Source organism: Athene noctua, chromosome 15 (assembly GCF_965140245.1).
Source record: "Athene noctua chromosome 15, bAthNoc1.hap1.1, whole genome shotgun sequence".
NCBI classification, from domain to species: Eukaryota; Metazoa; Chordata; class Aves; order Strigiformes; family Strigidae; genus Athene; species Athene noctua.
In genome coordinates this window covers 5,489,266-5,502,385 of record NC_134051.1, presented here as the reverse complement: position 1 = coordinate 5,502,385, position 13,120 = coordinate 5,489,266, and the positions used below count along the sequence as shown (strand labels likewise).

Genomic DNA, 13,120 nt, shown 5'->3' with positions numbered 1-13,120 from the left:
GAAACAACAGCATGGGCACACACAACTATATATATACAAACTTACATGTATTAAGTATGTACACACAAATATGGCTTTTCTGTGTTCCTTTGCCTCCCCATCAGCTGTGCCCAAAACCTAAGCCCAAAGAATTTCTATTTGTGGTACCAAAACCCACAGTTTGTTTTGTCTCCCAGTGAGCTCTTCGTCCTTTCCTCTCTCTGTCATCCCCAATGAAGGAGGTGTCAGTTCACACTTTCTCTTCTTAACCACGTCAAGAAGCAGCCTGGGCTGCAGCTCCTCTGAGACAGGAACGGATCTCTATGCAAATACCTGTGTACCCATCGCAAATCTCAGAGGGTTTTCCTGAACAACAGGAAAATCAAAACAAACACGCGGGCAGAGAGGAGAACGATGGGGATCAAAGAGTTTGGGTACGCCAAGCTTTGCTAGGGTCCCGGGGGATGCACCCCCCAGAACATCCCCGTTTGTAGCACTCATCCAACATCCCAACTAACGTGACTCTCCAGCCTTCTGGAACATGACAGATGTCCCAAACACCCTGTACCGTAACTTGTGATTTACTTTCTGCATCAAGATCTACCAGAATATTAGATATTAGGACAAATCCTCTTCCTATTTTGCCCCACAGGGATGGAGGAAAGGGGCCAGGAGCAGTCACGCAGCTTGAATTCACCCTCCAAAGGGGCCATGATCACAAATAGATGTACACAACTACAAAAGCATCTTATTTCTCCGGATGGCTTTCGAAGGCACTGCTTCTGAGCAAAACTGCAAGATACTAGTAGCATTGTGAAAGCACACAATTTCCATCTGTCAATTGAAACGGGCAAAATTAGATCTCGAAGCTGCGCATTTAATCCATTGCCAAACTAGTCTGCCTGGTACAGTGCTCAGAACAGATTTTTATTAAGGGAAAGAAAGAGGAAAATTGTCTTTTACAGCTGCATCTTGTCAATGCTCCCCTCCTCCGCCCCCGGCCCGGCCGGCCAGCTCCGGAGTGACCGCTCTGATGCTTCCCGGCGGCGGGAGGCTGGGAACAGCCCTGGAAGCCCTGTACAGAGCTCATCAGCCTCTAATTCACTTCCAATTTGTCTCTATGCAGGCTGATGTCTCCTAATTGCTGGTTCAGAAATACAGCGCATACCATGATGATTTTAAGTTGGTCCAAGTTATCTTGGAATTAACTATTAGGGGAGATCACATAATAACTCTCCTCCTACCCCAGGCAGCTAAATATTCAGTTAAAAGTTTATCTTACTTAAAATCACAAGGCTGCTTCGGCAGCTGGATTAACGGATTGGACACAAATGCCATATGCTACCTTAAGAATTAAGGGCAAAATCTGAGCTCAAGTTCTCTTAAAACATCTGTGTAAATAGAGGTAACATATTTCCTGCATGAGTTTTAACACTGGTGGCAAAGGTTGCTGCTGCACAGGTTGGATGCCCAACAAGGTTGAATTCCCAGTGTGATGTACGATAAAACACACCTGTGTGTCTCTGGGTGCGTGGTTCACAGAGCCAAGGCTGTACCCCTCAGACTCCTCCTGATTTACACCAGCATAAGGAAATGGCAGACCACAAGCTACGTGCATAATCCAGTGGAAAACTAATTGGAGCTCTGTAAGTAGGCAGCTCAATGCTTCTTGTCTGCAGAAGCAATTTAAAAACAAACCAAAAAACAACAACACACAAACACACAGGGAAAAAACATGATTCAGAGTTTGTTCACTGTAAACTAATGTGATCCCGGTTGCTCTAATGGAGTTACTCCAAACATGTCATTTAGACAGAGCATGGAAGATAAAGCTGAGGTTTTGCTTCCAAGTAAGCCCGGGTGGATGCTGCTGAGCGGCCCCATGGGAGCTGGCCTGAGCCCCAAAATGCCAAGTAACAAAAGCCAAGGACAGGGTAAGCTTAAACTCAACTAGAATAAATATAAAACTACTTCTGTATTTTAACAAAACCTCACTAAAATACAGTAAAGCATCATAGAGACCACTGTATGATAATTCAGAAAATATCTATATCCAACTTGGGGTTACACTGCATAAAACTCATCTGTAACATGAAGAAGAAGAGATTAGCTATAGGCTCTGATCTTCTGCTCCCATTAATCAGCATAGTTCAACTCATGTGATAGTTTACGTTTCTAAGGGATTTGCCATCTAGACATGCTGAAAAAAACCCAAAACATATGGACTCAATACATAAACCAAACTTGTAAACAAACTGCAAATTGAAACTGCATTTATTGGTTCCCACCAGATTTGAGAGGTGAGAAATCTGAAGGCAACTGGAAAAGCTTTACAGAGTGGAGTCTGGGATGCATCTTGTAAATGCCCTGAAAAGTGGCAAATTAATTGCTCTGAGGGGTTATAAATTACGGTCTGAAAATAACAAGTAAATTGTAGATACTTCAAAGAGATTATGAGTAATCTTTAGTAAAATCTGATGCACAAGTTAGAGTTTCTCAGTTTCTTACTGGAGGGGAATATCCAGTACAGAACAATTTAAAAAAAAAAAATAGTAGAAAAGGAAAAGCACACACAAAGATATCCTAAAATAATTTTAATTACTACCTTCAGTGAAACCATATATATAGTAAATTTGGATATGCAGATGCAGAGGGAGTTAATTTTTGAATCCACTGGCTTTTGTAGCAATAAAAGCACTAACTAGACTAAAGGGTGAGGAAAAACTAGGCAGGCAACATTTTTCTAGGAGCATTTGTGAATTAAACCTGGTCAGAGATACCTGCTGCAACCCTGACTTGGGACAATACTGAGATAAATCCCTAAAACTCTGGCGAGCTGCACACTCAGCTTGGCACCCAGACACGACTGCAGCAGGGACAGATGAACGGGGGGTCGGGGGCTCCAACCGCAGCCAGCGGCTCCAAGGGAAAGGCAGTAAAGCTGATCAGAGCTGGGGCCGAGGAGGGGTTAAATACGATTCTATTTACTGAGTAGTATTATTATTACTTTGTACACTTTGCTCAGATGGACTTTTTTTTTATGTTACAAGTGAACTTCATCAGACAATTTCACATTTCCATTCTTGAGCACCAGCTTCGAATCTTTTTTTCATGGTTTCCCCACACTCACACTTGCAAACGCATACAGGTATTACCATACACCGTCATTCCCTGCCGCAAAGAGCTTCAGCAAAACCTCATCTGTTTTGAAAGTATTTTTGTAATTAGCTTTCTAACCCTTTCTTTTTTTGTTGTTGCAAAACTCATTTTGAAAACAGGAGCCAAGCTTGCAGAGAGCTTAACACCTTGCTCTGAGCAACCAGCCACCCCCCTGCCCACGCTGCCGCTTACGCTGACATTTTTCCTAAATATCACAGACTCCAGCAGCTTGGCTATAGGATAGGGATTTCCAACACGGATCCATACTCCCGAATTTGGCTAGAAGACAGGAAGAAAAGGCATTTTGCGGAGGTACAAGCTATGAGCAGTGCTTAAAGAATTCAGGGTGCGATACAGAGGTCAGAGATGATTTTTGGCAGTGCCAGGGATGCAGGGACCACGACAAGCCAACAAAGATAGCTTCTGTTGGTATTAAAGACGAAACTCAGGACTAAACTGTTGATTAGATATTGAGCCAACACAACGCTGAAATGAAAGGAGCTAAAACACATGTGGACAACATATTTTTAGACGAGTTACAATTTACAAGACTTTTCTTCCTTATGTTTCCTAATTGCCTGTCATTCAGCGGGAGATGCTGCTGGGTGCACAGCACCTGCGCCTCTCACCAGATTCAGTGGGCGTCGTGGATGCTCAGCAGCTCCCAGGATGAGACCAGAAATACATTTATTCGCTAACGGGTTTTTCCACAGCACGCTAAATATTTTAACTGCAATATTTATATTCGGAGATGACAAATTATGATTCGGTCAAACCCTCCCATTGCACTTGTCAGGATACAGCCTGAATAAGAACACATTAAAAGCAAAGGTTTTCTGATAAAGCTCCTCAAAACCGATACACGCTTGTTATAGAGCAATCAAATGAAGTTTGTCAAACTGATGAGTCCAGACCCGGTCACTTATACCCACACCTCCGTGTGCTTCAGTATAACCCCCCCCAAATCACAAATGGCAATGTTCCCACAGACGCAGGAGCCAGAACACATCAATTGTGCAATAAGGAATGGAGAGATCTGCAAGCTTCGTGTCAGAAAACAATTTATAACACCGCCGAGCAAACAGCTTAGCCCAGTATGATGAACGGGGAGATGGAGCGAAGACTAGAGTGTTGAAAACAGAGCAGATAGATACACCATTTTGCGTGAAATGTTCTTTTACCATCTAAGCGTACTTATGGACACCTATACTGATGAATGCTTGGAAATAACACACAGGATGTTATTGTGGACATTAGGTCTGCCCTGGAGTGCTTGTAAGTGCAACCAGCAAGTGCTGAGAGGAGAAGAACTTCACCAAAAAAAAAAAAAAAAAATTAAAACCCAGATTTGATGCAAGCAGAGGCTCTACCCCAACAGGAGAACAGAGCCAAGTCCCACAGAAATCAGCTGGCACTGACAAGCTCTGTAGCCACTTGAGAAAATAAATCAGGGGATGGTTTTTTCTGACTAAGGCACACAGAATTCAACCTATAATGAATCACTGAATGTTTTTATGAATCACTAAATAACCAGCAAAGTTGCTCGAGCCTTATCAAAGCCGTGCTGCAAAGCTGACACTCGGCACCGTGATGGAAAGCAGGTTTAATCGCTGCTGTGCGTTACGTCCCGGGTTACAGCCCGTTTCTCCAGCTAGTTGTACAGTAAAATCCCTTGCAGCAATACAACGTACTGGCGACAGACACAAAATCAGCATTCCTCCCAACTGCTCCACCTCAGGCACGTGGACAGTGCCAGCTGCCAATCGCCACCCCAGCCCGTCGCTGCGTTACACGTGCACAAACCCCCAAATCCCCCCCGAGGTGCAGGGACATCTAGGGATTGACAAAAAGTGACTCAACAATTCGTTGATCAGTATGTTAGAAGCGGCAAAATAATATATGGAAGAAAACACCCGTCTGGATACGGGCATAGATCCGTGTTTCTGTAGAGCCGTTAATTAACGGTGGCACTTGGGAAGAGCCAGGAAGGACCTCACAGAATCACAAAACCCAAAATCCTGCTCTATACCACCCAACGTGCACACAAGTACACAACGACCCACCCACAGCCCTCTATAAATAAACCCACGTAGGAGATCCAGGACTGAAGAAATAAGTAAGTTTGCTTCCAATTATATATCTTTTTAAAAAAAGGCAAATTAAAACTAAATCAGTAATAACAGAGGGAAGACACAATATAACTTGAGAGTGAAAATTCAACTTCAACCATTGCCCATATCAAAAGTACTACAGTCAGGCTGTTTGTTTGCTCTAAACTGTCTCGTACGAGTGACTTTCTGGTTGAATCTGGGTTTGGAGGTAACCCTGGAGCTCCTGTGCTGGAGCCATCACTTCAGAAAGCTGAAGAATGACATTACACAGCAAATAGCTCGACAAAAGTCAACTGTGAAAATCAGACCCAGAGCCAGTCCAAACACTTTCTGCTCCTTTAAACAAAGTTTAGCAGGCACTGAAAAATCAGTTCCTTGCAGATCTTTTGCGTTCTGTTGTTTGAGAATTCAGAAGTTTGCTGGTTTTATTAATACTAACCCATGCAAATTGGGGGGGGGGGGGGGGGGGGGAGTGTGGGATTTTTTCCAGGTTGTTCTTAACGTTCCCAAATGCAGGACAGCTATTAAAAACACTAACATTCATCTACTACATCTGCCCACTCCCCTGTTTTCCCCCCGATGTGCAGCCCTTTGGGCGGATGCGTGCCTCTGGCTAGGCAGGCTCCCTGCCCCGTAAGCTGATCTCCACCCCACCTGTCCCCCTGAGAACCAGGCAACAGCTTTTTTTAGCTATTTCTAAGCCTGGCAGTAACCCCCTCTGCTTAAGCCGCAGGCAAACCACGCTTTTGGCCCAGCCGCGGAGGATTTCCACCTGCTCCGGGCCACAGGTCTGGGCTATCTCTGCTACCAACAAATATTCGGAGCGGCCGGGCAGCTTTCAGGGTTCAGACGATCTGGGGTTTGCCGGGAGCCCTGTGTGAGATGCACTCAACAGCACTCCCCAAACCGTGGGGAGTTTATTTTTTTGGATGCTGATGCTCCCTGGTCCGCAGTGCCAACCCCGCGGCGTGGCAGGATGCAGCTCCCTGCCAGGAGCACCCCATGGGAGCACCCCCAGAAGCCAACAGGGACCTGCCAGGAACCAGACCCCAAACACACGGGATGGGACCTCGCTTCTCAAGGTGCGTTGGACACACAACTCCGTGTGCAGCCCAAGGACATGGGGGTGAAGCATTTCTGCTTGATGGCAGGGGGAAGCATGCACAAGTTTTGGAGCTGAAACACCTTAGGGGAGACATACAGAGATGCACTCCCACACCGGGAAACATGTGGAGAGCACAGGGAGAGGACGGATGTGAGCATCGGGGGGCATGGACAGAGACCTTCCCCTCCAGCCCCCTCCCAAACGAACCCCAAAGAGATTAAAGGACAACACCCCCAGCAAGAAAAAGCACCACCGTGGGAGAGAAACTGTTTTTGAGACAGGGTTAGCACTTCCCAGGTGAACGAGCACCTCAGTGAAGCTCTTCAGAGTCAGATTTTAGGAGACTTCAGAGTCACAACCCTTCCCTCTGTCACAGAGGGAGATTTTAATGAAAACGTAAAGTTCATTATTGTGGTTTATGGATTTGTATTTCTGGATGGACAGGAAGAGTCACCAAAACGGCACAACGGGCCAGAATCCACCTTTGTGTTGCCATCTTCTCTTTCAAGTTACTCTTCTCCCAGGACAGGCGCCTGGGGAATCTCAGCCCTTATCTCACAGATCTGCCCACACTCCTCCTCGAGCTGTCTCCCTGTCTCGCTGCTTTCCAAGTGTCCCAGACTCACAGCAGTGGCACTTGTCCCCAGGCTGCCCGACCTTCAGCTGCCAGGGGTCTGACACACACCCGGCACCACCCGGGGAACAGCACCGGCTCCTGAGCAAGACACACATCTCCTGGCCTTGAGGTTGCACGACAAAGCTCCGTTAAGCAGCTTCAGAAATTGTCACCCCCAGCGATGCGAGTGCTCTCCTCAAGAAACTTAAAGAATCGACACCGAAGGATTATTCTCACTGCAACGCGTGGGACTGCTGGCGAGAGGGAGAGGGGGAAAAAATCCCAGCAAGGAGCTTGAACCTATTGCTGCGATACGTCGTGAGCTTTGTTCTGCTACAACTAAAACACACCAGCTCTGACAGCAATAATGCCACAACACAGGGCTTATGTAGTTTTATTAAATTTTTGCTTCGCTGTTAACCAACCGTCACAATTTCCATCTAATGTTATACCAGACGGATAAGTTTTGTAAAGGAACTTGCTCTCCTGTGAATTCTTAGGAGAGATGCTGAAAGGCAAAATAAAAGCAGAGCCTCACCCTACGGTGGCACGAGCACACCTGAACCCTCTTCTACACAAACCTCCTTTGCTCGGTGCAACGCTGCTTTGTTTTCCTCCTGCTGCGGGTTAATTTTTCGGCAGCACCAGCTCTGGGAATGCCAAACCCAGAGTGCCACGTCCGAGAACAAGACGCCCCTGCAAAGCCAAAGGAGAAGGCTTCGCCCTCCCGCTTGCCCCCAAAGTTTTGGAACACAACAACCTGCTTTAAGAGATGTCTTGACCCGCTCTCAGCTGTAACAGGAACGCAGTTCCCTCCCCAAGCCACTCCAGCACCAGGTATATCACTTTTTTCGTTACAGAACCATCATTTACATTTAATATTTATATGGCTAAAGCATCGCCGTGGAGATCAACTACTTGTTTATGTCTCCCTTCCATCCACAGGCGTATAGGAGCTCTGTTCCCCCCTCAAGATGGTGTAAAGCAGAAATACCTCCGCAAATGTTGACGGTTCACGTAAACCTACTTCAAACGAGAGGAGACCCAAGGCCATAAAAATTGTGGGTTTTCCCTCTAAGTATTTCTCCTAATAACAGACCAAGACAGCGTTCTAGGGAGGATTGTGCAATTCCTCCTAACGACAACACTCGACTTGGTGTTGTTGCTGAGGAAAACAGTGATCTCAGATGCACATGGGTTTCTTTGGTTAACTGAAGCGAGATCAATAATAACCATATTAATAAATAATACTTTTAATAGCAGCGGCAGGATATAAGCAGCAAACTGCAGGCAGGTATCAGGGATAGGTAAAAGCATTAATTATCTACACAATGTCAGCGCTTCTGAGCTGACGTGCAGAGCAAAGCTAAAAGCTTCACTTTCTGAAGATTATCAAGACAGACTGACAACTCTCAGCTTGCACACAAGCATTTCGGGTAAAATTTAATTTTCTGGATGTCACAAGTGAGAGGAACACACTGCTCTTTTTCATTTAACATTAATAAACAGGGTAAAGGACACAGGGGAGGGGGCCAGATTTAGAGGCTTGACTGTCCTCTTCCTTTCCTGCAAGTTGCAAAAGAACAAAAGCAAAGGGGAGTTTTTGAGACCCGAGGGGAGTGAGGCATGTGTCTTCCTTCCCCAAACCAACTCCAACCCGCTCCATTTTTCTGCGACGAGACGGCGCACATGCACTCCGAGCTCTCTTATATAAACAGCGAGAGGGTCAGCGCCTGTCTGAAATTCCCCACCGAGTCTAACATAAATACGAGGTTGTCTTTAAACTTCACTCCTTCCCGCCCCACCGAGAGATTAAGCGGAGTTGAGGGGTTTTTTCCCCTCTGGGGGTTTGGGGGGGGCTGCAGCTCAGCATCCTCGACCACCCCGCGACGCCGAGGCCCGACGCCTTGCCCTTGCCCCTCTCGCTCCCACCCCGGACAGTCGGATGATGCTGGCGGAGCCGAGGGGACCCCGGCGTGTGTCCCCCCGGTCTGAGGCCAGTGGGATGCACATGTGGGGGTGCGGGGGACACACTCCCCGCCTGTCCCGCTCCTGCGAAGCCCCACATCCCCCTCCCTGAGGTTGGGTATGGGGCCAGCACAGAGCAGGGCGGGGAGCGGGGGGAATGGGGGACTCTGGGGACCCCGGAGGCTTCGTGGCATCCCCGTGCGCTGGAGGGAGCCGTGAGCCCCCGGGACGCGGAGCCCCGACGGGATGCTCCGGGCACGGGGAGGGCTCCCGGGGGGTTGGGGGGGTGTCCCAATCGGCCGGGGGGGGGTGGGTGGGTGCGGTATCCCTCGGGGAAAGGATATGGGTTACAGACCAGCCTGAGGCACCAGCTGCGCGGGCGGGTGGTTTGCTTGAGGCAGAAGAAGGCGGTGGGTGCCAGCGCCGGGTAAGGCACCTGCTCCTCCTCCTCGGAGGCCAGGTCGGGCGGCGGGTCGCGGCAGGGGGAGCCGCCGGGGCCGGAGCCGGCATCCTCCGGCGGGGGCTCGGCGGGGCGGCGGGGCGGCGCGGTGATGGGCACCCGCACCTCGCCTCCGCCGGCCGGGCGCGGCAGCGGCTCTCGGCTCTCGCCATCAGTCATGGTAGCAGCCAGGACCTGCGGGGGGGGGGGGGGGGGAAGGTGGGGGGCAGGGGGTCAGGGCCGGCGGGCCCCCCCTCTTCCCCGGCAGCGGGGCGCACCCCGGGCGGCTCCCACCTGGCCCCAGCGCTCCAGATACAACAAAGAAGGGGGGGGGGGGAGGGGGGGGCGAGCCGCCTCCCGGGCGCGGCCGCTCCCGCCCCCCGGGGAAGCTGGGGCTCCCCCCTTCCTTTCCCCACCCCCACCTTGGGGTACCCTCACCCACCGGCTTTTTATTTTTGGGGATGGAAAAATGACAGGGAGCGTGTGGAAGGGAGGGAGGGGGGTGTCCTACCTTAGTTTGGCGGAGCGCGGTGTCCCCAGGAGCATAGCCGTGCCTTCCAGTTCACATGGGACCAGGCAGCAATCGGGGTGCCGGATCTCCCACCCCCCACCCCCCCACCCCGCGCACACACTCACACTCACACACACACACACACTCACACACCCCCCACCACCCCGTAAATCCAGCGGGGGGGGGGGGGGGGGGGGGGCGCTGGGGCTCGGCGTGCGGCGCCCGCCCGCCCGCGGGGATGGAGGATGGAGGAGGAGGAGGAGGAGAGGAGGAGGAGGAGGAGAAGAAGAGGTGGCGGCGGGGGCGGGGGCCCTTCCCGAGCCGAGCGGAGCCTCTCCCGACGGTAAATCCCAAGGAGCGAGCAGGCAGCTCCGCAGCCGCTTTGCAAAAGCTTCGCCCGTGCTTAACAGGAAACTTCGGATTTACCGGGGGAGGAGGGAGAGGAGAGGGGGAGGAGAGAAGCGGAGGCGGAGGGGGCTGGGAGCCCGGCGGGGCAGGGTGGGGGCGGGCAGTCGGGAGGAGCCGGGGCAGCCCCCGGGGGGTCGGGGGCGAGGGGAGGGGGGGATTGCCCGCATGGCCCCCCCTCCGCCCGGCCACGCTGCCCTCCCCTTGCCTTTGTTCAGGCTCCGGGCGATGCGTGGCGAAGGGCAGGTCACCCAGGCCCTCTCGGGGACCGCCCTCACGAGTGGAAGAGCGGGGGGGGGGGAAAGGAGGTGGACCCCCACCTCCCCCTCCGAGGGCAGGCGGAAAGGACTTTGCAAAGCCGGTTGAGGAGCGCGGGGAGGGGGGGGGACCGGCTCCACCTCCGCCGGGCTCCCCACAGCCTTGAACCCCCAAAGGGGTGGGGGTGCAGCCCCCCCCCCCCCCCCCTCGGGCTCCATCCGAGGGCGGGAGGTCCCGGGCCGCCACCCCGGGGGGGCGGCTGCGTGGGAACCGCTCCCACGGGGGACTGCGAGGCTGCCCCAGCCCCCGGAAACCCCGCTTGGCCCCAGGGCATTAATTCGTTAGTTTTCCTCAATAAATGTATAAGCCCAAGTTAGAGGTCGGAGCATTTTAATAAATAAAGATCGGCTCTTAAACTGCAGCGATTTTTAGCTGAGTAGCTAATCTTCTCAAGGGCTTAGCTTGGAGGGATCAGAATAAACAGATAATAGAAAGTCGTTACAGGCACCGTCCCCTTGAACTCCTCTTAGGAAGTTTTATTCTTTTGAGTTATTTCAGATTCTGTGAATTATTATCGGATGTAGCGCAGGTGGAGGGAGGGGGGAAAGAGACATTAAAAAATGTTAGCTAGATACATTCCCCTCAACTGGAATGTTTTAAAGACCGAGTTCATTATATACCACCACATTCAATTTGCAAATGCAGTTCCCAATGCTATTCTTCATGGTTAATAACTGGGAATTGATTGAAAAGGGAGGTCACGCAGCTTTCAAAGCAGAAAGAGCCGAGCCTAATGGGGCTAGTGAAGAGATGGTTTTACATACACACTTTCAATGGTTGTTTTATTAGATGTTTGCAGGTTGTGATTAACAGTATGTGGCAATTTTATTATTGGACAAACAATGCCTCTGACAAGCAGGACACAGCCTGCAAAAGCAAACGCGAACCGTGCAAAGAAGAGATTGCTCTTGGAGTTTCCACACGTTTATACGAGCTAATTAGGGCAAAACATAAATTACTGTGGGAAGGGAAGATTTGTATGTGAGTTGGTGAAGCTCTCCTTGAACAAACCGTCTTCCACTCATAAATTATCTTGCTCAGGAAAATGACCTTTACAAGAAGAAAAGGAGATTTAACTAAAATGGGAAGCAGGAGAAGGAGAGGCCAAACCTTGAGAGCAAGCGACGCCTCTTGACCCTCTCCCAAAAGCAGAAGCTGCTCAGGCAATAAACTTTCCTCTGCGCCTCCTCTCCAGCTCCGTGTCAGGAGAGCGGGATGCTGCTCCCATGACTAACAAATCCATCTTCAAAGCTCTTTCCCCACCAGCTGTCCGGGAGCACCGACTCCTGCCCTGCCCCGGTGGAAGCTCAAGGCTGCAGACATCCTTTCCATAGCCAGACGGGGAGCCTGGCGTTTTCAAGGTCTTAACCTGTTGCCTGATGGAGACTGTTTAAAGCCAAGGGCCTTATTAATGAACTCTGTGCAATGATGGTGGGTGAGAAAGACTTTTTTTGTAAAATTGAGGGTTCTGAAGAAGCCTGGCAAATAGGCTCAGTCATGACCCCAGTGGGGCTTTTTATGGCTCCTGCCATAATGATCAGGATTAATTCCAAAGGTGGTTGTTACTGAAAAGAGACAACATTTTGTTGGCAAAAGTATTTGCTTCCTCCCGTAGTTCCTGCTTAACCCACATACAGTGGTTAGAAGGAGTAGGCCCAATTCTGCTCCATTTACTCCAGATTTGTCTCCAGCCGACTGCACTGGCAGCAGTGACACTTCTTCAGGTTTGAGTGAGTCAGAAGGATCTGGCCACAGCATTTCTGTCATTAATAAACCACCAGAAATTTTAAGATCAATACCAATCTGAAGATACACAGTATACCCTGAATGGGCACTTGGCTTGCAAAATCACAGCTGACATAATGGGATGTGTAATGCTCTTAGCTAGCCCTAATAAATCGTCCCCCATTGGCACACACCTGGGTGTATTCCAGTCCATGTGCAAGGTGGACAGGCAGGAGTGGTACACATCTGCCCCAATACTGTACAGACTGGAGAGGAGAGCTGGGGTCCCTGTCCCTGGCTCATGAGTGAGGTGTGTGAGCACTGGGAAGGCAGCGGTGCTGGGTCCCATCATGGGAGACACCACCCATCCCGGGTGCTTGCTGGGGTGGGAGCTCAGCAGGGCAAACTCAGGGGGCTCCTGGAGTCACCGGGGTCACAGCAGTTTGAACAGATTCGCTCCCACCATGACAGCCAGCACATGGAGTGAGGACACCTAACCTCACCTTCTGCCCGATCTTCCCCATTTGATGTTATTTAGCATGTAGCAGCCATTTGCGAACTGTCACAGAAAGACAAGATAGGACTTTATAAGAAAATCCCCAGTTGTCTCAAGTATTTTTCATAAAGCAGCCAATTCTATTTAATATTCCTCCTCCGAACTTGCCTACAACCTCTCAAAGGCTGTAAACCTTCCAGGGACCCCGCTGAAGGAAGCGGCTCCAGCCCTGCAGCCTGCCCAGCTCTGGGGAAGATGGCAGGATGCTCCTCACGGCTGCTATGCCCT

At 50.4% G+C, this 13,120-nt stretch overlaps 1 protein-coding gene across 1 annotated transcript in view; it reads right to left on the bottom strand.

Moving 5' to 3' along the window:
• Positions 1 to 10,012, bottom strand: part of CACNA1H (calcium voltage-gated channel subunit alpha1 H) — a 255,390-nt gene extending 245,378 nt beyond the window's left edge. The window contains exons 1-2 of the mRNA XM_074919769.1: positions 9,889 to 10,012; positions 9,283 to 9,572 (exon numbers count right to left, since the gene is read on the bottom strand). Of these exons, the coding sequence (XP_074775870.1) occupies positions 9,283 to 9,557 (275 nt within the window). The 5' untranslated portion in view covers positions 9,558 to 9,572; positions 9,889 to 10,012. The remainder of the gene's footprint in view (positions 1 to 9,282; positions 9,573 to 9,888) is intronic.
• Between the last annotated feature and the right edge of the window lie 3,108 nt (positions 10,013 to 13,120).